General features: G+C 41.2%; 1 protein-coding gene across 1 annotated transcript; it reads right to left on the minus strand.

Annotated features, from left to right (window-relative positions):
- Positions 1–1,477: 1,477 nt before the first annotated feature.
- On the minus strand, positions 1,478–26,823 carry rp1l1b (rp1 like 1b). Its single transcript, XM_077219994.1, has 4 exons — positions 26,737–26,823; positions 18,014–18,625; positions 13,260–13,437; positions 1,478–13,137 (listed from the first exon to the last, which is right to left on the minus strand). The coding sequence occupies exons 2-4, from the start codon at positions 18,494–18,496 to the stop codon at positions 1,628–1,630; spliced, it is 12,171 nt and encodes a 4,056-aa protein (XP_077076109.1). The 5' UTR covers positions 18,497–18,625; positions 26,737–26,823; the 3' UTR covers positions 1,478–1,627.
- Between the last annotated feature and the right edge of the window lie 432 nt (positions 26,824–27,255).

Below are 27,255 nucleotides of genomic sequence, written 5' to 3' on the forward strand. Positions count from 1 at the left end.
ACGAATGAAAGAGTAAAGTCTATTTCACCATCTTATATAATCTTTCAGCTTAGGTAGGTATGTACAAATATGGCTGACATCTCTACAAGGTGTCATTACTGCGTAATGCTTCAGCCACACGTCGACTTAAATAACAATGACCCCATAATTCAATTAAGCAATCCTCTGGAAGGATTCTATATGCAGACATGTAAAGTACATCCTAGAGATTTAGACCTTCTAAAACTAGGTTGGGGGGGGGGGGGGGGGGGTCATTTGAAAGGAAAACAAAAATAAATAATTATAAAACTGTAACATGCACATGATACATCAGAGATTACAACTCGCGGCCTAAGCCCAACCTAAATATACTTCTATATTGTTTTTAGACAAGAAATCATTTTTAGAACCAAAATTATGCATTTTAAAAGGTGCGCTCAAGAAAAAGCCCCATGACTTTTTCAGGCTTTTTGATAATTTCTCAAGCTAAAAAATAAAAAAACATTTAAGCTTAAATATTTTTATTTCAGGCAGGAATTTAGTACATTTAAGTTACAAGGAATTGATCATATTTAAGTTAACCATTACCTTTTGGCCAGCAGAAAAGACACTGCAATGAAGGAACCACATTTGCATGTGCACCACTTCATTATACAGTTTTGTGTGAACACATAAGAACACATATTCCTTTAGATGTACAATCCTTTACGTGTTGTGGCAAAACATCTAAGGCATGTCTTAGAGTGTACACCTCAATTCTAATAATACACAATTATGATGTAATATGGGTGATTTTTGGTGTACATCTGCATTTATACACTTACTTTAAAAGTAAGCATTACTGTACATATTCTGACTAAGCCCGATGGTGGACTTCTGTTATGTGATTTAGCAGGGATAAAGATGTTTTTCTTTTACCTTTTATAATGATCTCCCACAATCAAATATGAAAGCCACATTAAACACTCTGTCAATTCAGTACATTCATTCTTATGCACTCATACACAGGTCAGGCCTCCTGATTTCCCTTACAGGTCACCATGGTATGTGATTTTTCCATTTACAGTGAATTTAAATAAGGGACATTTTAGTACACTTGTATAGCAGCACCCACATACATGAAATATTTGTAATCCTTTATCAGCAGTCCCTTATTTCCCATGGCTAAGGCTTACAACCAAGTGTTTTACATAAATAACTGCAATTAAATATGTTATTTTGACATTCATTAAATACAATTCTAAACAAGTTTCTACCATAAAGCTAGAATAGCTTCCTGTGCTGTTCAAGTTTCAGAAATTCAATTTTTACAGTACCTGAGCAGTAGTGCTGTGCGTTTGCATATATAATCTGCATATACAGTACAATGGAATCATAAGTAAAGTGCATATTTTTTTATAAATAACATTATATATTATATTATATTATATTATATTATATTATATTATATTATATTATATTATATTATATTATATTATATTAAATAAATAAATAAAATAAGGGGTCCAAAGGGCTACTAAGAAAAAAACTCAATTTAGGTTTATAGTATTTATAAGGTCTAATTATAATAGAGAAATAACCTCTCTGGAACCATTTTTACATGCTCAAAACTATCTTTGGTTCTTTTCTCTGATGTTGAGGAATGATTCTATGGGTTGGCTTTCAGATGATCTAAACCATTCTGATTCTTTGTCAGTTCCTCATGAACTTCTTCGAAGGAACCTGGCTGAGATTCCATGGAGGACTTTGTCATCTGCTTTTGCAAGGCATTTTCAGATGATTCCCATTCACTGTCCTTTGAATCATCATTAGTCTCATTTGTCTGGTCCTGCTCTTCTTCCGCTGTATCCTCTGTAATATCTGAGAGTTTGCCCTTCTCATTTCCATTCAACTCTTCAACCTCATCTTTTTCCACACAAGAACTCTCTCTTGCATCATCACTCTCATCCTCTCGAGTCTCTTCGTCTTCAACTTCATGTTCATTATCCTCTTCCCTCCTCTCTGGTTGTCCAGTGGCTGAGAGTTTGAGGAAATTCAGGGCATGAACGAGCATCTTGAAGGTTTTATGTGCATTTATTTTCTGTGGTTTGCCCTCAGATTTAGAATTAAAATGCACGACTTGGTTGTGTTCTTCGGTTTCCGAGTCTTCTCCATCAGCATCAGCCCCATCCTCAGACTCTACCAAAACATTAGATGAATTTTCCCCATCTGGTTTTTCATCTATTTGTTTTGGCTGTAACACAGGCTGTAAAGCTGGAGCATTACTATCATGTTCCCCTTCATCTGTCTCCATATCTGGCTCGGTATCATCCTCAGCTTCATCACCAGCTTCAGCTGATTCACCAATGTTGGCCACAAGACCAGATTTATTTGCAATTATCTCCACACCATCATCTTGTTTCTCACTTTCTTCCCCATTATCATCAACACTATCTAGGACAACATCACCCTTGTTCTTAAGAGATGTTTCGTCTTCAACCACCTCAAGATTAGTCAAAACATCAAGACACTCTGTGTCTTCAAGGTTAGAAAGAATGTCTCCCTCCTCTGCTGCTTCACAACTGACAGATTCCTTGTCTTCCTCAATGTCTGATTGACTTTTGTCTGTCTCTTCTCCAGTTGTCTCATGATCAGGTGTTTGCTTTCGCTCTGACAGTTCTACCTCAGTATTCTTGTCGTCTGCTGTGGTGCCATCTTCAACAGTAGCTTTCTCTTCAGACATCTCAGTTACACCTTCAGCGGTCCCTTCATCTACTGTGTCCTCGTCACCTGTATCAGTCTCTCCTGCAGTTTCAGCTTCAGCAGTCTGCCCATCTTCTACAGATTCATTCTCAGCCATCTCACACTCTTCTACATTGTCATCATTAAATGTCTCACCCTTTTCTGCAGTTTGATCATCACCTGTATCACCATCTTCTGTAGTTTCATCTTCAGCATCTGCTACAGATTCATTCTCAGCCATCTCACACTCTTCTACATTGTCATGATTAAATGTCTCACCCTTTTCTGCAGTTTGATCATCACCTGTATCACCATCTTCTGTAGGTTCATCTTCAGCATCTTCTACAGATTCATTCTCAGCCATCTCACACTCTTCTACATTGTCATCATTAAATGTCTCACCCTTTTCTGCAGTTTGATCATCACCTGTATCACCATCTTCTGTAGTTTCATCTTCAGCATCTTCTACAGATTCATTATTAGCAGATGTCTCACCCTCTGCAGTTTCATCTTCAGTTATGTCATCCTCACCAGCAGTTTGTCCATCTTCTTCAGATTCATTTTTAGCAGCTGTCTCACTATCTTCTGCAGTTTCAACTTCAGTTATGTAATCCTCTCCAGCAGTTTGTCCATCTTCTATAGATTCCCTTTTAGCAGCTGTCTCACCCTCCTCTGCAGTTTCATCTTCAGTTATTTTATCCTCTCCAGCAGTTTCTGCTTCAGCAGTTCGTCCATCTTCTGAAGCTGTTTCACTGTCTTCTGCAATTTCATTTTCAGCCGCCTCATGCTCTTCTCCAGTGTCGTAATTTCCTGTCTCAACTTCTTCTCCAGTCTCTTCTTCTGCAGTTTGTACATTTTCTGCAGATTGATTTTCAGCCACCTCACGCTCTTCTACACTGTCGTTGTTTCCTGTCTCAGCTTCTTCTCCAGTTTCATCTTCAGCACTTTGTCGATCTTCTTCAGTGTCATTTTCATCCACCTCATCCTCTTTTGCAGTGTCATCATTAACGGTCTCACCTTCTTCTCCAGTTTCATCTTCCTCAGTTTGTCCATCTTCTGCAGTGTCATTTTCATCCACCTCATCCTCTTTTGCAGTGTCATCATTAACTGTCTCACCTTCTTCTCTAGTTTCATCTTCCTCAGTTTGTCCATCTTCTGCAGTGTCATTTTCATCCACCTCATCCTCTTTTGCAGTGTAATCATTAACTGTCTCACCTTCTTCTCCAGTTTCATCTTCAGCAGTTTGTCCATCTTCTGCAGTGTCATTTTCATCCACCTCATCCTCTTTTGCAGTGTCATCATTAACGGTCTCACCTTCTTCTCCAGTTTCATCTTCAGCAGTTTGTCGATCTTCTGCAGTTTCATTTTCATCCACCTTCTCTTCTTTTGCAGTGTCATCATTAACGGTCTCACCTTCTTCTCCAGTTTCATCTTCAGCAGTTTGTCCATCTTCTGCAGTGTCATTTTCATCCACCTCATCCTCTTCTGCAGTGTAATCATTAACTGTCTCACCTTCTTCTCTAGTTTCATCTTCAGCAGTTTGTCCATCTTCTGCAGTGTCATTTTCATCCACCTCATCCTCTTCTGCAGTGTCATCATTAACGGTTTCACCTTCTCCTGTTTCATATTCAGTTATTTTATATTCTCTAGTGGTTTCTGCTTCTGGAGTTTGTCCATCATCTAAAGTTTTCTCTTCAACTGTTTCACCCTCTACTACCGTTTCACCCTCAGCAGTCTCTCCGTCTTTTGCAGTTTTACTTTCATCTGTATTAAGCTCTTCTTCAGTGTCATAATTAGTTGTCTCACCATCTTCTGCAGTTTCCTTATCCTCTTCAGTGGCTAGCGCTTCAGCAGTCTGCCTGTTCTCTACAGTCTCTTCACCAGTGGTCTCACCCTCTTCATAAGCTGTTTCGTCGTGCTCTTCTGATTCTTCCTCAGTGTATTCTTCAGTTGCTTCCTCCTTTGCTGTTTCAGCCTGCATTATATCATCAAATTCACTAATGTCAAAATTTGCCACATCTTCATCTAATTCATCATTAATCTTAGAACTGCTTTCACTTTCTTTGACGGCCATTACATTAGAATTAGTCTCATCATTCTGCTCTTGCTCTTCATCTTGTTCTGGTGCCTTATGTTGTGCTGTCATCGTTTTATTAGACATCTCAGCAATTTCCCCAACTTCATCCACATCTTTCCTTAAATGTTTGGATATATTTGATTGTTTCACAGAACTCTCCTCTACATAATTGCTGGAGGCATTGTCTTCCTCTCCACCCACCTCACTTTCTTGTTTTTCATAATCTTCCTTAATTTCTTGGGCACTTGAAGAAAGAATTTCTTTATTCACCCCCTCTTTCTCATCCTCCTCTTTGACAGCCTGAAGCCCCACATGTTCTTCCCCTTTCTTACTGGCTGTAGATTCACTGGCAATCCCCCCGATGCTTTCATTGGTAGGAGACGATTTCTTTATCTGGAGAATTCTTCTCAAATCAAAGTCCATCATCACAGGGGCAGGATTCATCATTTCCACAGGTAACACGTGTATGGATGCCATTTTCTTTTTCAAGCATGTGTCACATGGACAATATTCATCATCGCTACGTTGATCACTGAAATCAGTCCCTGTCATTGTGTAATCATCATCACTTTTAGCAGGTTGTGGATCAATTGATTGATTGCGCATTACTTTCAGGCGCCTCCGCTTTTGCTGCGTTTGAATGGTAGATTCACGTGACATTGTCTCTTTCGGTGGTCTTGGTTTTCCAGCTCTGCCTTGGATTTTTCTTAGTTCCCTGTCAATACTCGTTTGTATCCGTCTGCGGACTTCATCTTGCAATTCACTTATCATGGCGTCAAGCTGCTCATTGTCATCCAGATTCCAACGGACTTTGAACTCAGCCATTGCATCAACATAATTTGTCATAAATTGTTTTTCTAATTTGTTCAATAAATTCAGAACCCATACAGGATCAGGGTCTTGAGAAAGCCTTTTTGAAAAATGGCCTCTTTGTAGTGTTGGAGCACTGCTTGAACTTGTGTCCTCTTGACGGTCTGATTCAGTTTCCTTATTATTATTTCCAGAACTCTTGTTTGAGGAAACAGGTGTTCCAATGAGTTCCCTTGGACTATCGTTATTCCTGATAGTCTCGTCAGAGCCACGGACATCTTTTAGCTTCTCTTCAACTGTGTCCTTAGTCTGTGGGGTCCACTGAGCTTGACTGGCTGAATCATATTTTGATTCTGGTGTTTCTGAAGCTTCCTCTTCCACGGTTTCATCAACTTCCTGTACCTTTGTCAGGGTATCCAGGCCTTCACATTCTGTATTGATTTGGGCTTGGGTGCCATCATTGACACTACTTTTCCCAGAACCCGTTGAGCCACTGTTAACATCTACCCCTGATGATGACCTGGCTTTGAATTCCTTGTCCAGATGCTTGTTTCTCTCCTCAGATGTCTTCTCACTGTCTGTGGGGTCACAAAGCCAAAGAGACTTAAGCATGCTCATGAGCTCCTGGTATTTTTCTTTTTTACCATCTTCAACGCTAGAACCAAAGTCTAACAACTGTAGATTTGCCAAACAATCCAGAAGGCCTTGCGCTGACGTACTGAGCTTACGTCCATATACACGAGACACCTCTGGTAAGCTATTGCATCTGTCTAATTTGGGGCTCAGCAAGACTTTCATCACCAGAACTGAGGAATTAAACATCTTTGGTTCTTCTCCCCTCTGAGAGTGATCACCCTCAGCAACTTTTTTCTCAATAACTCCCTCTGCATTCACCACATTAGCATCTTCCATCTCAGGTTGTGTTTCAAGCTTGGTTATGCCATGTCGCAAAGTTTCATGTTTATTTTCATCTCCTGAAGGTACATGTGATGTGCAGAGTGGTTCTATTGAATCAAAGTTGTCATGAAATTCATCGCCTAAATCACACAAGGTGGTGTCTGATGGGATTTTCCTCAGCCATTCATTTACCACCTCAGTTGGGGAGGCATTGGGCAGGCTAGAAGGACTCAGCTCAGACATGTCTTCATCCATCTTGTGGCAAGACAAGTCACTCTCAATCCTTTTCCTAGATTTGCTACTTTTTTCACTCTTGATGTCACTGACATTTGTATCAGATTTACAAGATTGAGTTTTTTGACTGAGCTCTGCTGCTATATTCAAACAGTCAGTGTGTTCTTCTCTTGGGTATAGAGCAGGAACGGTCTGTAATAACATGCTATCATTGGAGCCGACAAGTAAAATAACTGGTTTTTTGGATTTTTTGGGAGATTTTGGTGGGATAGGACTGAGATGGTTTCCTGAGGTAACAGATAAAGTCGCTGAATGACACCTGGGTGTATTGTCCTCAACTTTCTGTATCGACCTGGTGCTTAATTTATTGTTTCTTCCATTGACAGCTGTAGTTTTAACATCATTCTTTTGACCATTTACTTTTAAATGAGATGATGAACTGGATATATTACTCTTTGGTCTGTCAATCATTTCAGCAGTATTTCCTTCTTTAGCGGAGGCACTTGAAATTGGTCTTTTCTGTTGTGTAGAACTGCATTTTGAACAGACACTTTGAGATTTATGGGTAACATCTGGACTTCCAGTTTTCTCTTGTCTTATGATTTCAGTGTGTACAGACATATCAGAAGCTTTGCTAGATGGACGGATCTCTTCGGTTGGAGAGCTCTGCCTCACTGAACCATTGGCAGATGAAGTATTTATATACTTTGTTTTGGAGGATTTATTGCTTGCTACATCATCTTTATCCTGGTTTATGTCTATAGGAAATGTAGAGCTGCAATGAGAGCATTCGGACTTCGATTTACTAGAGACATTTGACTTAGCCGATGCAAAACTTTTAGGTCTTTCCTCTGGGGTCCGTGTTGTTTCAGTTGTTATTCGTACTGTAGATTCTGATAAACACTGGTCAGATCTACCACATATTTCAGTCTTTGATGAACCAGATGTTCTTGAGTTGATTGAAACTGCACCTTCATCTATTTCCTCAACATCATCACCCTCATAGTCTTCAACTATCCCAATAGACACTGAGGTGCTTGTTGGTGTTAAAACTCTTTCAGAGTCTGAACTAACTGAGCTGATTTTGGACTTTGCTGACTTTTTAGAGAGAGGACTTGCAGGTACTTCTTCATGATCAGAGTCTTTTTCAGATGATGTCATTTGACTTGATGACTTGTTTATTGCACTGCAAACATATTTATTTGAGTTTTCTGTGTGAGATACTTTTGATTGATCAGACACTGGACTCTCACCTATGTTTAATTCCATATCTTCAGTGTTTGTCGCTGTATGGACCTGACTCTCAGAAACCTTAGACTTCTTGGATCTTGCAGATAAGTTAGACTTGACTGACAACTCGCTTGGTGATCTGTTTGTTTTTTTATCCACACCTGCTTTAGACACTTTAGATTCTGCAAATGTATTAGACACCACACTTGTTGATCTTCCGTCAGGCTCTTCAACTTCTGAGAGGAGGGACTTTGCAGAAGCATTTGATTTGGTAGGCACAACACTTGATTTAACAGTGGCATCAGATTTTGTAGATGGGGTTGACTTTACAGACGAAGAGCTTGTTGTTCTTTCTACCAGTTTATTTGCTTCATCGTCCTCCTCCGCTGGTCTTTCTGAATGTTTTGATTTATCAGATGCATAAGATTTTGCAGACATTGTACTTGATGATTGAACATCTCCTGTATCCGTGTTTCCAGTTTCTTCAGGAGCAACTCCTGAAATATTTGACCTCTGAGATCTTGCAGATGTTTTAGATGAAACTGATGCTGTACTTGGTGCTCTCTGCTGTACATTGCTAATTAGCTTGGAATCTTCTGACTTGTTTGATCTTGCAGAAATATTAGAAATGGAGGACAAAGCACTTTCTGTTCTTGCTTCCTTCTGTTTATCTTCATTAACAGGGTCTTTTGGACCAGATCTTCCAGAGACAACAGATTTCAATGACCTTGAACTTGGTGCCCTCTTCACTTTTTGTTCATCTGGTTCAACTATGATTATTTCTGAAACTTTCGATGCTCTGGATCTTACAGAAGAATTCGATTTTGCAGACACTGCACTTGGAGCCCTTTCTTGGATTTCTTCCTCATTTGAGATCTCATTTTCATCAAGTGTGGCTAGAGACATTAGTGAAATGCCAATTGGAGGTCTATCTAGGTTCTGAACTTCTTCCTCTGGATACTTTGACTTATTGGATCTTACTGAAATTCTGGATTTAGTAACACTTGATGCTTTTACTTCACTTTCTTCATCATCAGGCTCTTCTGCCTGCACTTCCGAAACTTTCGATGCTTTGGATTTTGCAGAGATACTGGTTTTGGTAAAAATGTCAGATTTTTCTGACATTGCACTTGACACTCGGTCCCCTTTTTCCTTATTATCATTGATGACATCTGTTGCAGAAGCATATGACTTTTTTGATTTGGCAGAAGCATTTGATTTCGCAGACAACGCACTTGAAGCTCTTTTTTCTTCTTCTTCTTCTTCTGCATCAACAAGCTCATCAGTTAAAACATATGAAATTTTGGACTTATTGGATCTTGTTGAAATGCTTGATCTTGCTGACAACGCACTTGAAGCTCTCTCTTCTTGGTATTTTCCATCAGGCTCTTCTGCCTGCACTTCCGAAACTTTCGATGCTTTGGATTTTGCAGAGATACTGGTTTTGGTAAAAATGTCAGATTTTTCTGACATTGCACTTGACACTCGGTCCCCTTTTTCCTTATTATCATTGATGACATCTGTTGCAGAAGCATATGACTTTTTTGATTTGGCAGAAGCATTTGATTTCGCAGACAACGCACTTGAAGCTCTTTTTTCTTCTTCTTCTTCTTCTGCATCAACAAGCTCATCAGTTAAAACATATGAAATTTTGGACTTATTGGATCTTGTTGAAATGCTTGATCTTGCTGACAACGCACTTGAAGCTCTCTCTTCTTGGTATTTTCCATCAGGTTCTTCTGCCTGTACTTCCGAAACTTTCGATGCTTTGGATTTTGCAGAGATACTGGTTTTGGTAAAAATGTCAGATTTTTCTGACATTGCACTTGACACTCGGTCCCCTTTTTCCTTATTATCATTGATGACATCTGTTGCAGAAGCATATGACTTTTTTGATTTGGCAGAAGCATTTGATTTCGCAGACAACGCACTTGAAGCTCTTTTTTCTTCTTCTTCTTCTTCTGCATCAACAAGCTCATCAGTTAAAACATATGAAATTTTGGACTTATTGGATCTTGTTGAAATGCTTGATCTTGCTGACAACGCACTCTGAGCTCGTTCCTCTGTTTGGTGTTCTGCTCCTCGAGGTAAAGAAAATGGTACTTTTAAATTTTTCAGTCTTTCAGAAGCATTGGACTTAGATGACATAGCACTCAGAACCCGTTCCTCTGCAACTTCTACTCCATCACTTACAGTGACTCCTGACTGATTGGATTTTGCTGAGAATGCACCCTGAGCTTGTTCTTCTGTTTGGTCTTTTTCTGAGACCATTAATTTAACAGATTTTGCATCATCTCTATCTTCAGCCACAAAATCTGCTACCATATCAGATCCTTTGGATTTCTTGGATTTAGAAGAGCTATTGGATTTTGTTGACAAAGCACGTGGTGCTCTTTCCACTTTGTCTGATGATTTTTCTGTGCTTTCGCAAGTTTCTTTAGGTGCTGTTATGTATTCATTTGATGTTTCAGAGGTATGTGATGCTGCATACACTGCATATAATCGATCATCATCTCCTGCCACCGCTGACATTTTGGACCCTGAAGATCTTCCAGAAACATTTGATTTAGAAGATATTGCACTTGATGCTCTTTTCTCAAGTTGCTCTCCGTCTGACAGATTAGATTTTTTTGACAATGTAGAAACTTCAGATTTGACAGACAAAGCACTGGAGACTCTGTTTTCTGTCTCCTCTTCCTCCATCTTGGACTGTTTTGATTTCAATGAAGCATTTGATTTGATTGACAAAACACTAGGAGCTTGTTCCTTCATTTCTTCTCCTGATCCTGGTGTTGGGGTTTTCTTGGATTTCCTTGATCTTGCAGATGTAGTAGAATTTACAGAAATAGTGCTTGATGCTTTTTCCTGAACATCCTCATTTTCATGTGCTTCATCTTGGTCTGCCTCTGAAGTTTTGGAGGTTCTGGATCTTTTAGAGATATTTGAAATTGATGACAAAGAGCTTGGCGATCTCTCTCCTCGTAACTCCACTTCAGTAGCTGATTCAGCTTCAGGTGTGTTTAATTGCACTGAAGTATTCATTGAATTTAAACATCCCCCTCCTTGAAAAGAAGCTGCTTCTGAAATGTCAGACTTAGATTTCTGTGAGACAGTTGATTCAATAGAAACGCTGCTGGAAGCTCTGTCTTGCTCATCATCCTCAAGCTCGCTCAGCTCAATTGACATTCTAGATCTCGCAGAAATATTTGATTTTATCGAAATGGAACTGTGAACTCTCTCTTCTGTTTGATCATCATTTGTCAGATCTTCAATTCCAGACTTGTTTGATGTACCAGATTTAACACTTGATACATTCTCTTCTATTCTCTCCTCAGATGCCCCATCAGGTGCAGCCTGTGTCTCTTTAAACTGACTAGATTTAACAGAAATACTTGATTTAGATGACACAGCACTTACAGCCATCTCCTCAACATTGTCCTGTGAATTAGCAAGCTCATTAAAACAATTTTCTGACAGTTCGGATCTCACAGATGTATTTGATTTAACAGACATGGCACTTGATGTTTTTACTTCAGAATTTTGTTCCTCAGACACATTCTCTGAGACTTGAGTATTTCTTGATTTGTCAGATCTATGAGACTTTATTGACATGGCACTGTGTGCTCTTCCATCCTGTACGAGTACTTTTGAAAAATTTGTTTTATTTGATTTTCCAGAGGTATTGGATTTTATGGAGATAGCACTTGAGGATCGCTCCTCTATTATTTCATCATTTACTTCAGTATTCTCTGGATCATTCCCATTTTCACAATGGGCTGATAACTCAGACAGAGACGTTGTAGACATTTTCGATTTGGCTGACATTGCACTTAGTGCCCTTTCTTCTGTTTCTGTATCTTGAACATCAATGTCTTCTAGTTGACCATTTGATTCAAAAGCCCCTGGAGTCGTTATGTCCTTTGAGACTACACATTTATATGTTTTTGGTCCAGACAAAGATTTGGGTGAAGCAGATGCTTCAGACCTGACCGCTTTATCACCTACTTCTGGACTGGTAAACTTTCTGGATGTTTTAGACTGCCCTGAAGATGAAGCTTTGCTTGGTGGTCTGGGTGATAAATTCACCAGAGATGTAGGAGATTTACAGGGTGTAACAGAACATGAATTTGGTTTAGCATCTTTGCTCTCCTCATCTTTGCTCTCCTCATCTTCCTGTTGGTCACTGGATGCTCTCGATATACTTAGAGGGAGATCGACATCTTCAACATCTTGGTCCTCCTTAAGTGATGCTAAAATTTGGGAAGAAGAGCTCACAACGGATATAGGCCTCTCATCTTCCTCTACTGGCAGAGTGATCTGAACACTAAATTGATCTTTAGGAAGGTTAGAGGATATGACATCTGGCCTGTTCTCATCATTATCAGATGCGTTCTCACGCTTGGCTTCTATAGCACTTATGCTCTTTGTTTTAGGGGACACTGAGTGCACTTCACTCCGACTGCAGCAATGGTTGACGGTACATTGTTCAATCGTGGTGTCGCCCTGCTGCCCGATGGTCTGTTGAATGCACTTTTCCACTACATGCTCTGTGTACTCTTCACTAGACATTGTGCGCATGCTGTCAATAGATGCCTTCTTGCACACTATTCTCCGCGAGGATGCACTTGAGCTTGAGGATCTGATGTGTCTTACAGATCCTTGACTGGGAGGTACAGGATTCTTCCACATCTCATACTCTTGACAGTGAGCACAGCAGTGCTGGCAATGTGGCTCTTCAAAATGACTTTGGTAACATTTGGTGCTGTATGTGTCCTCTGCTTCACCAGCAGAGAGAGAGTCAGCTTCTGAGCAGCTCTCTGCACTGCCTTGAGAGAAGGAACAAGCATCATCAGGTACTATATGGGATTCATTCAAAGAGCTCTTTGACTTTTTGACCTCTGTGGACCAGTGCAATGTCTCATTGTGTAATAGTCGAAAGCGCACTTTCATCTCCATTGACAGGCTTCCATCTTGGTTGACCAGAACTCGTTTTTCAATGTCATCATCCATCATATTTTCTCCTGTATGAGGACAATCGCCTCTGTGCCCTGGAGGTAATGAGTTGGTAGGTAAGTTGGTAAGTCGATTTGGAAACAACTTTTCAGATGAGGTGGACAGTCCTGCTGATCTGTTGCTTGAATCACACTTTGGATGTATGATGCTTCTCTTTGTTTCTAGTCCAAAGTTGACTTCAAGAAAGTAATCACAATATTACAATAAATATTTCATATATTCTACTATATTTTTTTTTTACTGTGAAGTTTTAGAAAAATTAACGATAAAGAAAATGACTTTTTGCAGTGTTACCTACCATTTCTCTTGGCCCCCTTTTTATCACTGCAGACACTAGAGGGTGGCTTTATGTTCAGCCTCGGAAGTTTGTCATAAGAGTTCTTCCTGAAGCTGTCCAACAGCAGTGGGTGGAAAGGCTCATGTCCCACACAAACCAAAATGTTTGGGCACTGCAGCAGACTTTGCACACTGTCAATCTGAAAAACATGCAAATCCCTCTCAACATTAGAGAGACTGTCTTGTTGGTTGATTACAACATGACAGAATCAAATTGATTGAGATCAGCAATATCTGGCTGAAATTAAACAGCAGGGATTATTACAACTGCCAAGTTCTGATGAGGAAATGTGCTATGATGGAAGCCATACCAATTAAAGGTTAATGGCCATGGGAAGTCAAACCATCTGGTGTATACATTTTCCCACACTTTTTTAATCATGAAAACAGTGATCTGAAAATGTGTGTGTGTGTGTGTGTGTGTGTGTGTGTGTGTGTGTGTGTGTGTGTGTGTGTGTGTGTGTGTGTGTGTGTGTGTGTGTGTGTGTGTGTGTGTGTGTGTGTGTGTGTGTGTGTGTGTGTGTGTGTGTGTGATCCATTATGCAGGGTGTTTTCGGTGCATGAGTCAGTACCCAGGGGTCAGCTCAAATAAAAAGTGTACAAACAAATAGGTCAATAAAAAAACTTCATCCCTAATTAAAAAACTAGTGTGACTACATTAGTGTTTCTTAAAAATATTATATATTTATTTATTTTATTTTTTTAAACAACAATCAGCATAGTTTCATAGTTCATCTGAGAGCTCTATTCATTAGAGCCGTGTTAACTTATGTTATACATATTGGGGAAGTTAAAAAAGAAAGAATTATTTTTATGTTGAGATAGTTTAAGGTTTTAAACTTTTTTGGGAAAAAGTAAAAGAGCCCAGAAACATGAGTACTATTGTGCTTCAGTCTTGTCCAAATAACCTTTTGACTGTAGTCATCCAACATTATCTGAGGTTGAACCAGGTTCCAAACTCACGAAATCAGAATATACTGTGTATAAATAGAGAAAGAGTAAAAGCAAACATAAACATCACATATCACTCTTTAACACAATACTAACCTTATGCTAAATCTGCATGCTTTGCAGTTTTAGATCTTCAAAACTTTTCAATTTTGCAGCGGATTTGAAGATAATTAATTGGAACTGTAGAGGATGCGAGTGTCTCAAACTGTATGTTTTCATGGCATTGGCCTGCTTCTGTTGGTTCAAAATAGCTCTGATTTGAGCAAGATTAATAGTTATTCTCTGGATGCTGGTGCATCACTGCTGTGCAAAAATACAAGTAAAGGAATATCCTGATCATATCTACCAAGAACAGCAGGAAAGGTTTATTCAAAGATGTTTCAAAAGAGTGAATGAAAGATGAGAAAGCTTCAAGTCAATCAAGAGACTGACATAAATAATAAGTAACAATGTAATTCTGTTACTAAATAAGGTTATAAGATTATACTAAATAAGGTTATAAGGTTGTTTGGAGAATCCAAATGTGTATATTCAGTTCAAGAAAGATAGCCATCAGTTATCATCAATTTGATGCACACTTCAGCTTAAAAATAAATATGGCATCTGAAAGTTGTGGTTGGTGGTCAGTTTGTATGTTAATGTACAGTTTTGTCAAATGTTTTACACTTTTAATGTAATAATTTTGTATTGTAGTAATTCAATAATTCATTTAGTTTCCACCAAAGCTATTTTGCTGACTCAGAAGTCTTTCTGTTTTGTGAGGTTCCTTTGTGTGCAATCGCTGCCTGCAATGTCATTGCCTGATAGGGTAGTGAAGCAACATGTCAGCTGCCTAAGCTTTCGGAAACAGCCTTAGTCAAACAACTGTTTTGTGAATGTTTTGGACTAACACATTAAAATAATCTCTTCATCAGAGTAATTTGTTCTTGAATTGGGCTTAACCTTTCTGGTACATGCAGGAGACATTATCCTGTACTCTTAAGATGTAACTAATGCCACTCCACAAGATATATCTGACGAAACTACATATTGACGGCACATTATTTTCATTAATAGAGATGAGTAAATTAAATTCAATTATACATTTAATTATAATTTTATTTGCAGACTGGAGCCCAGACAATATACTAAAATAGGCTGCTGCGCTGATGTTTTGTCATTTGTCTTGCCCATCAACTTAAGCTCAAAACTTTATGGCCTGGTTTCACAGACAGGGCTTAGATTAAACCAGAATTAGGCCTTGGTTCAATTAGGACATTTAAGTAGCTTTTATAAACGTGCCTTAGATGAAAACATTACTGGTGTGACAAAAGTTTTGTCTTGAGAAAAAACAATGGCGCTGACATACAGTATTTTAAGATAAGTTTGTGCAAGTTAATTTAAGTTAAAACAGCTCAAACATGCATTTTAGAATGGGTTTAAGCCTTATCTGTGAAAGCAGGGGTATATCTTCAAAGATACACAAGGGTCCTGATGGATTCTGTTCTCGTTTTCCTACATGTTCAACTTTCAGCCAGTGACAAATAAAGCTTTACTCTACTGCTTGTCGAGCTATTTCTGGCATTGTCTCGCTGCCATTCGTAATGTTATCCATGTATCAGTCAGGCCCCTGTGGAGGGGTGTGTGCCACTTTACAGCATGTTTTCTATGGGAAGTACATGCCTGTGGCAGTGCTAATAGGATGTGCCTGCTCTACCACGGAGGACCAGCAGCGCTGACCAGAGTCAGCAGTGAGTCCAGCTCTGATGGGCAGGAAATGCCTGGATCGACTCCAGACATTCTGTGGACTCCAAGCCAAGAAGTGTTCCCCTTTTAAAGGAACAGCACTTTCTCTGCATACAGCGTGATGCCACCATTAGCACTGTGGCATACCGTGCCGTACCCTTGCGTGCGAACACATAGAGACAGGTCTTGATTTGATGGAACAGCCTCTGGTTGCCCTTGGGGCTGTATAAACTCCTAGCCTCTCACCTTTTATCAGGGTTGCCATAGCTCAGTCCCAGAGGGGCTATTTCTTACACTGCCCGGGCCACCCTGTCCACCTCTTATCTACCCAAACCACCTGCAGACTGTAATTCTTTATTTTTTCCTCTTCCGTGGTCTGTGGCATTTGCCCTTAAGCGCAAGTGGGAGTGATAGTGATTAAAATGAACTTTACGCTGACTGATCTGCTCATGTAATCTTGTTCTCAGCATTATGAGCATTTCATAAATCAAACAACCCGATCTTTGGAGGCTGTCACTTTCTTTGGTAGACTCGAATAACTAATGCACAAAAATCAAATTAAAAAGCTTAAAAATCAGAGGTCCCACAGCTTGGGGACTTTCCAGTTTCAGATGTGGCGTCGCTTACATATACTTAGCTTCCTGTAAACATGTGCAGTAGCTAAAATTGGAGCTATGGTTACAAACAAAGGAATAAAAGATTGCTAAAACATTTGCAAACGTATCTGCTCCCGAGCCCGTATACCAGATCTTGATAATTTTTTTCCAGTTTTAACCACTAGAGGCCTCTGTGTCCTTAGCACATGTGCTTCTCCTCCCAACTAACAGCTGATCTTACATAATTTAGGTCAGTTTACAAAAAAAAAATTTAATAGCTACATGTACTTTATTGCAAGGTTAACCCAATAATTAAAATTAATTATTTTATTAAAGTTTGGGAGGATCACGTTCAAATGATCTATCCAACCAGCACGAGATGAGGCCTATATATATATATATATATATATATATATATATATACATAGCCACATCACCTATGTTCCTCGACAGTTTTCTGCATCCCTCTGCCACCCCAACTCCTCACTATCAGCTGGTTACTATCCCCGTTGGGGATACGAGGTGAGTATTTTGGGTTTGGCCCAAACTCAGAGGACAGAGAGCCCTCCCCTCAGACAGCACACCAAATACGCATACTCTCTTATTCTATCTGATTATTTGTATGTGTGAACGCATGAAATGTCTTGAAAATATGAAAGCAAATGATCTGCAGGATGTGCAACACCATTGAACTGATCAAAACTAGACAGTGAATTCCAGGGATGTGCGCCACTCAGAACTGAATTCAGAATTAAGTGAAATTGAACTGAGCTAACAATCAAGATGCAGATTTGGAACTGCGATAAGTATACATTTTATCTACAAAAGAAAAGATAAAGCTTTACAAAGTCTGAAAGTTTAAAGAAGTTTGCTGTTTTTGAGAAAACTGTTGAAAAGTCTTGAATTTTAAAGGTTTTATACAGTAGGTCTTACAGGCAGACATTTAAGTCATATTAATTATTTTACTTAATATTATCATATTTGTTTCCGGAAATCTACAGTTAAGCAGTACAAAATACTATAAAAAGTAGCTGATATAGTGACTATCACCTCACACCCCCTTTTCTTTTCTTTTTATTGAGCATGATGTGTCTGGATGTTGCGTATATTCCTACATAAGTGTTTTTGTAAATAACTGATTTATAAGTTATATATTTTTGTTTAAACTTTGTTTAAACTTGGAACGTTATTACAATTTAAAATCACTGTCATCTATTTTAATATATAGTCTAAAACGTCATTTATTCCTGTGACGGCAAAGCAGAATTTTCAGCATCATTAATCCAGTCTTCAGTGTCACGTGATCCTTCAGAAATCAATCAAATATGCTGATTTGGTGCTCGAGAAACATTTTTTTCTTATTATCAATGCCGGAAACAGTTGTGCTGCCTAATATTTTGTAGAAACTGTGATATATATGTATATATTTCCAGAAGAGACTCACCTTGTGGCCTTGCAGTGTGTAGAGCTTCCTGATGAGACACTGCATGAGTTCAGAAACCTCGTCCGTGAAGAGCGCAAGACTGCGCAAGCTCCTACGGTGCAGCACGATGGTCCTCCGGACAGAGGGGTCACTGTTTTTCACAAGCACAATCTTCCTGGAGTGTCTGTGATGATGGTGGTTATCTTCACTCTGTTCAGGAGCTTCCTCAGGTCTAATGGGCCTTCTGTTTGTATACTGCTGAGCGTGTGGATGTGTCTGGAAATGATACCATGGGTTCGAGTAAGCTCCCGAGGCCATCTTCTTTGCCTGCTGGTGATCGACACACAGATAACATCCACGATCCTCCAGCGGTTCCAGTCTAGTTGAGCCAGAGGAGTCTCTGAAGGATGTTGCGGAGTAGTGCCCATGGGGGAAAGAGGGCTTTAGAGGTGGGTCGTCTGTGATGGTGTCAAAGCATTGAAAGCTTTGCTTGTGGGAGGCCATTTTAACTTCATCCAATGGCCTGTGGTAGATGTCAGTTGACTGTAGTTTGAATCAGAGGATAAAGGAGAACATAGCAGGGCTATACTCTCTGGCCCAGCAGATCACACTCACTCATCCTCTTCTTTAACTCTGCAAAAGACAAAAACACAAAACACATGCACAGGTTAACATCACCAACAGAGCATTTTTAAATAATACTGTGTCAAGCATAATAAAGGACAACATTTGATATTATGTCCAAATTGGACATAAATGAATTTAAATTATTTAGGCCTATAAAACTAATTTGCAGACATGAAACATACCGTATACAAGAATGTGGGCAGTATCTAGAATTCAAACAGTTTTAATATTTAAATGTTTAAATGTAAATAAAAATGCTATGATGTATTGTAAAATGAATAACAGAAATATGTAAGATCCTGCATTATTTCTAGGTGATTTCATAAATAACTTTGCTTACTTGTCAAAAGTCAGATGTTCTTGCTTCCATTACAGATGCTCTTTGGATAACATGATTATCATGTTTGACACAAACTTGTTTATGCTGCAGTGCTACTGTCATTAAAGATAATGCTTCATAAAAATCATGAAATGAGTCTATTCAGCTATCACTCACATTATAGGCTAATAATATAATTTGTAATGAAATAGTGCATAATTATATATGTGTGTGTATATATATATATATATATATATATATATATACATATATATATACATATATATATATATATATATATGTATATAAATATATATATATATGTATATATATATATGTATATAAGAATTGTGCTGTACTGTATGCTTGCACTTGAATGCTTACATCGCATACTGTAAGAAAAATAAGAGCATTGCTAATAAAATGAAAAATTTAATGCTATTGCAAACTAGTTTATGAAAATTTTCTTTGTGTAAAGAAAATCCTGAGAAACCTGGGCATAAAATAACAAGCTTAATCAAGAGGATAAACTCACAAGCTGAAAATACTGAATACATTCAACTCTGTCCTGTTCTTAACAGGATTTAAAATGATTTGCTGAGTGATCCACTGAAACATTTACATTGTCATGAAATTAAGTGTTTTCAGATTACTAAATGATACTTTCCTTTTAAATTTGAATTAGTTTTTCTTTCTCCAACCTCTAATAGCAGAATCGAATTAAAGTCTTTTCTCAATCACTTTCTTGCAGAATCAAGCTTCTTTACCGAAAGCAAGGTACCTTTATAAGTCGTTTTGCCCATTGCAACTATTGAAACTGAAAATATTTTTGGTGTTGATGTCGAATCAAAACTGAAAACATCCAGATTTAACATGTGACCAAACAGGTACATCTGCAGGAATCCCACTGGCACATCATGACAGCACATTTGTGCCTGGCACACTCTACAGCTGAGGGAGCATTACTGAGTTCAAGACACAGAAATGATGGACAGATATCAGAGACTAAGCAGGGATAAAAAGAGCAGACTTCGCCTGAATTAGACTAAAGAGCTTATCTACAAGTGCAGAAAAAAAGTGGAAGCAACATGTGACAGGATGAAGCTGCAGTAGAAGCCTATTGTTATTTTTGATTCAAGCACCAATGTGAAAATTAAGTAATACCAAAGTCATGTGATTTAAGAAAGCAAAAATGTCAAGCAAGAAATGGAAAGACATGCTAATTTGTTCAAAGAAAAGGTAGAATGCTAAATAATTAAAATCTAACAAAACTATTAACATACAGTACAATAATTCCTGATGATTAATAATCATTAATTCCTAATGATTTCTTATGTCAGATCAGTGAATTATATTCACCTTATATTCGCCTTATATTCTAATCCACATTTTTTCTATGGAAATGATTTTTTTTTTAAAGGGCCGTGATCTCTTGGAAAAAAAGAGGACCATGAATCCTCAGTTCCTCTCTTTTTCAAAACAGGGAAATGATCCAGCCTGTGAGTTTTATTGCAAAGCAGGACAAAACCAAAATCTTTAAGTCTTGCAGAAGCACATAATAATATGTAATATACATTACCTTTCAAAAGTTTGGGGTCAAGATTTTTTTAAAGAAATCAGCAATGATGCATTAAATTGATCAAAAGTGACAGGGGGGTTGCACATGTGCATATAGTCGAAAATGGCCTATGATCACAATGTCCAGTCATAGTATAGTATGCAAAAAAAAATAACTTTAATACTGAAACTTCAGATTTCTATCTGACTTCTATCTGAAGTACTATCTGATTTCACCTCAAGGCAAAATGACTCAAACTGTGGAACCAGGAAAACTGAATCTGTATCTGTAAAAAATCTTTATTTGTAAAAAAAAAAAAAAAAAGATTTTCTAATAAATTACCAGGAGGCCTGTTCCAATATCTGCTTTTGATGAGAAAATTTGAAGAAAAGAGAATGCAAACAAATAATACAAATCATATGATATCAATTATGTTACCCAAAACTAATAAATTCCTGTGATGCAGATGATCTGTAAGCTCAAAACACCATATGAAAAACGTCTCGGTTACGTATGTAACCCTAGTTCCCTGATAGGGAACGAGACGCTGCGTCAAACGCTGCGGGAACGCCCCTGCGTTGTGCGTCATGAAGCACGTATGGAATCAGCCCAATGGAGAGATGAAACGTCATAGGCGGGTGACGTCATCGACCAGGAAACTATAAAGCACCCCAAAAACACAAGCGCATTAGCTTCTGATAGGCTTGAAGGAAGCGCTAACGGGAGTGCCGGGAGTATGGCGGAGCGACGCAGCGTCTCGTTCCCTATCAGGGAACTAGGGTTACATACGTAACCGAGACGTTCCCTTTCAAGGGAACTTCGAGCTGCGTCAAACGCTGCGGGAACGCGAATACCCACGTCGCCATAGGACCAAATGACCGTCATGTGAGACTAGCGCACAGAGGACGAGAGCACCTGTGCCCCAGGGGTAGAGCTTAAGTCTAGGTCATAGAACTTAATAAAAGTATGCGGTGAAGACCATCCAGCCGCATCACAAACATCACTCAGGGAAACCCCCGACAAAAGAGCTTTAGAAGCAGCCATACTCCTGGTAGAGTGAGCTCGGACAACCAAAGGTGAAGGCTGGCCAGCCGACTCATAAGCAAGTGAGATAGCCTCAACCACCCACTTGCTCATTCTCTGTTTAGACGCCGGACACCCTTTCCTGGGTGGCCCGAAACATACAAAAAGTTGTTCTGATTTCCTCCACAGGGCAGCTCTGTGGACATAAGCGTCTAATGCCCTAACAGGGCAGAGTGAATTAAGTTTCTCCTGGTCCGATGACATAAATGGAGGAGGACAGAAAGCCTGCAGAACCGTAGGTCTAACAATATTAGTAGGAACCTTAGGAACGTAACCTGGTCTAGGATGCAGAAAAGCTTTAACCATGCCAGGTGCAAATTCCAGGCACGAGGGTGAAACCGACAGAGCCTGCAAATCTCCGATTCTTTTTAGTGAAGAGATAGCAAGCAAAAAGATAGTCTTAAAAGTGAGAAACTTCTCGGGAACTTCTTCGATAGGTTCAAAAGGAGCTAGGGAAAGACCTTCTAATACAATGGCCAGATCCCAAGTCGGCACCCTCGTACGAACTGCTGGCCTCAGCCTCAAAGTGCCACGGAGGAAACGAGTTATAAGCGGGTGTCTCCCAAGAGAAACTCCACTGAAAGGGACGTGGTAAGCAGCTAGTGCCGCCACATACACCTTTAGTGTGGAGGGGGATAACCCTGTGGAGAAGCGCTCCTGCAGGAATTCCAGCACTGCACCCACTGGGCAGTTAACTGGGTCCTGCAGGTGTTCTCCACACCAAGAAGTGAAAAGTTTCCACTTCAAGGCATAAAGCTTCCTCGTGGATGGAGCTCTGGAGTTAAGAATGGTCTCAACAACCTCGGTTGAGAGACCGGAGTCTATGAGCTGGGCCCCCTCAGAGGCCAAGCCCACAGTTTCCACAATTCTGGGCGGGGGTGAAGTATCGTGCCCCCCGCCTGGGAGAGTAGATCCCTCCTGACCGGGAGCTCCAAAGGAGAACCGTCCAGGAGAGAAATCAGGTCCGCAAACCATACTCGGGCCGGCCAGAACGGGGCTACTAGTAGTAGACTGACCCCGTCCCGGCGGACCCTCTCCAGAACTCCTGGTAACAGAGCAATCGGGGGAAAGGCGTACAGACGTGACCTCGGCCACGGCTGCACCATAGCATCCAACCCCAGGGGGGCTGGAAGAGTGATGGAGAACCACCGATGACAATGAGTGGTCTCCTTGGAAGCGAATAGGTCCACCTCGGCGCGACCGAAACTCAACCAAAGGAGCTCCACCACCTCGGGGTGGAGTCTCCATTCCCCTGGCCTCGGCCCCTGCCTCGACAGGGAGTCTGCTACCACATTCAAATACCCAGGGAGATACATTGCTCTCAGAGATAGTAGCTTCCCTTGGGACCACAGGAGGATCTGACGGGCCAACTTGTAAAGCCGGCGAGACCGCAGGCCCCCCTGATGATTTATATAAGAGACCACCGACGTGTTGTCTGATTGAACTAACACATGATGGCCTCTCAGGTCTGTTAGGAAGTGTTTCAGAGCCTGAAACACAGCCAACATCTCTAGACAATTTATGTGCCACGAAAGATGATGATCCTGCCACAGACCTTGGGCTGGGCGACCACTCATGACCGCCCCCCACCCTGTGAGGGAAGCATCCGTCGTTAGCGTTATGCGACGACAAAGAGCCCCCAGCACAGGACCTTTGGATAGGAACCAAGTTTCTCTCCACATGACCAGAGCACGAAGGCAGCGCCGCGTGACTTTGAACGTGCGGAGCGGATTTCCCCTCGGGGAGAATCCCTTGGTCCTGAGCCACCACTGTAGCGGTCTCATGTACAACAGGCCGCAAGGTATAACGTTGGACGCTGCTGCCATCAGACCCAACAGTCTCTGAAACTGCTTGACAGTGAGTAGCTGGCCTAGCTTCACTTGTTTCACAGCTGAGAGAATCGAAGCGATGCGGGTCGGAGAGAGTCGCGCCCGCATCGATACCGAATCCCAAACGACACCCAGAAAAGTGGTCTTCTGGGAAGGAGATAATACACTTTTCTTTGCGTTCAGCCTCAACCCCAACTTTCTGATATGAGCTAGGACGACATCTCGATGCCGAACCGCCATCTGCTCGGTCTGGGCTAAAATCAACCAATCGTCGATGTAATTGAGAATACGAATGCCCTGAAGCCTCAGAGGCACTAGTGCTGCATCCATGCATTTCGTGAAAGTGCGGGGAGATAAAGCTAGGCCAAACGGAAGAACCCTGTACTGGTACGCCTCGCCCCCGAAGGCGAACCTCAGGAACTTCCTGTGTTGTGGAAGGATGGACACATGGAAGTATGCGTCCTTCAGATCTATCGTGACAAACCAGTCCTCGGACCTGATTTGAGACACGATCTGCTTGATAGTGAGCATCTTGAATTTTAGCTTCCCTACCGAGCGATTCAATATGCGCAGGTCTAAAATTGGACGCAACCCCCCATCCTTCTTTGGAACGATGAAATATCGGCTGTAATAACCTGACTCCAAACTGGGAGGAGGAACCCGTTCTATAGCCTCTTTTTGAAGGAGCGTTTTCACCTCTTGTTCCAATACCAGAGCCTGCTCGGGGCCCACCACTGTGTGCAGAACCCCTCTGAATTTTGGTGGACGACACCTGAACTGGATAGCATAACCCTTTTCTACTGTCTGCAGGACCCAATGAGATATTTTTGGAAGGCTTTTCCACTCTGCCAGAAATTCTACTAAGGGTACCAGCCTCTCGAGACTGGCCTCTGGTGTAACTTGAGCAGCAGACGCAGCGCCCTGTAACGGCGCACCGGCAGGGAACAACTGGTCTGACCGCTCTGAGACCCTCCTCAGAGGGAGCGAGCGTCCCTCGGGAAAGCGCTCGCTGGGATCGTCTGTGCCCCGGCATAAAGGCGGGGTTGGCAGAACGAGCCCCTGAGGGCACCGAGGAGGAATGGGCACCGTAAAAAGAGGTGAACACCTTTCCGCCTCGGTGGGGACCACCCTCAGCATCCTGAACGGCTTGGCGTCAGGACTTCTTCTTAGCCGAAGCCTTCTTAGCCAATATAACTGTCCTCAGATCAGTTCTACTGGGAGAAGGCTTCGGCTGAGAGTGTCGCGGCTGAGCCCACTGTCCAGCAGGGGGAGCACGAGACGCGACACTCTGCCTCTGCTGCGCTCTATGTGATGAGCTCGAAGACGGCCGGGGCTGCTCCCGCCCAGCAGCCCCAGGGACATGAACTTTAAGGGGAAGAAACTTTTTAAAAGCTGCAGTTTGTTTCTTTTCTTCTTGGAATTTATCGATAACTGAATTCACAGCATCACCAAACAACCCCATGGGAGAAAGAGGAGCATCTAAAAGAAAAGCTTTTTCTCTCTCTTTAATATTAGTCTGATTTAACCACAAATGTCTTTCTGCGGCCACCAGAGCTGCCATAGAACGACCCATTAATTTGGCCGATTCTCTGGTGGCACGCAGGGATAAATCAGCAGCCTGACGCAGTTCACGAACTACGTCAGTACTGACCTCCTCACTCTCACTCATGTCCCTTAGCAGATCAGCCTGGTATGCCTGCAAGATTGACATAGTATGCAGACATGACGCAGCCTGACCTGCTGCCGAATATGCTTTACCCACTAAAGCCGAAGTGTTTCTTAAAGGCTTGGTGGGTAATGCCGGTGCCTTAAAAGATGATGCTGCTTCGGGGGAGAGATGGCTCGCAAGCGTCTCTTCCACACGAGGCAAAGCACCATAACCATGAGCCTTGGCTCCCATAATATTAGCGTATGTTGAAGTCTGGGGACTAAACACTCTATATGACACCGGTTTTCTCCATGATTTCGACACCTCGGTGTGGAGATCATGGAAAAACGGCAGGCACCGGCGTGGAGGCTGCACACGTGACGGCAAAAATCTCTCATCCAACTTTGATTTAGAAACAGACTCCTGTCTAGTCACTGGCCATTCAATATTAAGTTTTTCAACAGCTCTTGTTAACACCTCCATAAGCTCATCACTCTCAGGAGTGTGGGGTGGCGAATCCTCCACATCTCCCTCAACACTAACAACATCAAGTTCCTCAGAACTGGATAGCTGCAGCATTGGTGCCTCAGCCCGAGCGGAAGAAACCGCAGCGCGTGCTTCCGAACCCGGGACTGAGGCACTGGATCTCACAGGTGAAGGGAGAGATAAGGCAGAGCCCGTCTCAAACCCCGCTGTGAGATCCATCTGCGATCCCCACGATAAGCGCCGCCGCTCTGCCTCGGCAGAAGCGGGACCCGAACCGCGGGGAGCGCGCACCGAACCGCTCTCCTCAAAGAGCGACCGGCGGGAGCGGAGCGTCCTTAACGGCAAACGCTCGCAATGCTCACAGTCTGCTCCCTCGAGAGCAAACTGGGCATGCTGAACTCCCAAACAAACAACACAAAGATCATGTGTATCCCCGCTCGTTAAATAACGCGAGCAGGGAGGAACACACTTTCTAAACTGCTGTTCGTCCGCCATAATCTCTCAATATATATATATATAGGGATAAATTGTTTGTGTGGTGCAGGGTATGTAAGACAGACAATATCACACAGGGACAGATTCACATGTAGCGCGACTGAAAGCACAGAAGCTAATGCGCTTGTGTTTTTGGGGTGCTTTATAGTTTCCTGGTCGATGACGTCACCCGCCTATGACGTTTCATCTCTCCATTGGGCTGATTCCATACGTGCTTCATGACGCACAACGCAGGGGCGTTCCCGCAGCGTTTGACGCAGCTCGAAGTTCCCTTGAAAGGGAACCTGAGTTAAGTACTTAAGTTAAGCATCATGACACACACAGATCTTTGTAAATGCAGGCAGAAATTTTTAATTCTGATAAGTGCAATGCTATAATGCATCCCAGATAACTGTGTTCCTCAATATTCTACAGTGCTTTTGCATGCACCTGATTTGATATTCGTGTATTCACTTAAATCTGATGAACACCAAGTCCATCAAAAAACACAGACTGAAGCACAAAAATTGTAGAGATTCTTTAATTTCCCCATAATGACATTTTTAAACCAATGAGGTTTACCCAAGGTGAAGGTAAAGACTGTGAAAGCACCCGACAGTCTTAATTACATTTTCAATTAACTGTGATCCAAATGAACCGGGAAAGTCTTCAATGTAAACACAAACTGTCCCTTAAAAAAAAGCACTGCAAAATACTCACCATCAAAGGAACCATGATCACAATGTTGAGAAACCAAGAGCGCAGCAAAGCATCCTCTGAGTTTCCACACGAGAGTTGAGAAGGAACTGCCAGCTGAGAAGCGCTTGTCCCACCGGGGGCCTATCTGCTAATCGTTCCTTGGGAAGCTAAGGATAGAACGGAAAGCCTTCTTAATCACCCTGAGACTGCATCCAAATCTGCTGAGGCTTTGGACACATGACTAGAACTTGGACATTGCATAAAAGAGCAGACAAACTTAGGACATTGTCAGTAAACGACTTTTAAGGGCACTGACAGATGGGTACATATTTGCAGGATCCACAGAACACATAAAATAAAGCTTTAGCAGCTTCAGTGTGTCATAGACGGAAGTTCTGTCGAAGGTAGGAGTCTTACAGTTCATAGGGGACAAAATTAAATATCTTATATCAATGATATCGATAAATCAAAAAATCTCTAATACTGGTCAATACACTACCATTAAAAGATTACAATTTAGAATAATTGTTTCCTATATAT

The sequence above is a fragment of the Siphateles boraxobius genome, unplaced genomic scaffold (genome assembly GCF_051911475.1).
Source record: "Siphateles boraxobius isolate OS27281-9 unplaced genomic scaffold, OSU_SipBor_1 8, whole genome shotgun sequence".
NCBI lineage: Eukaryota > Metazoa > Chordata > Actinopteri > Cypriniformes > Leuciscidae > Siphateles > Siphateles boraxobius.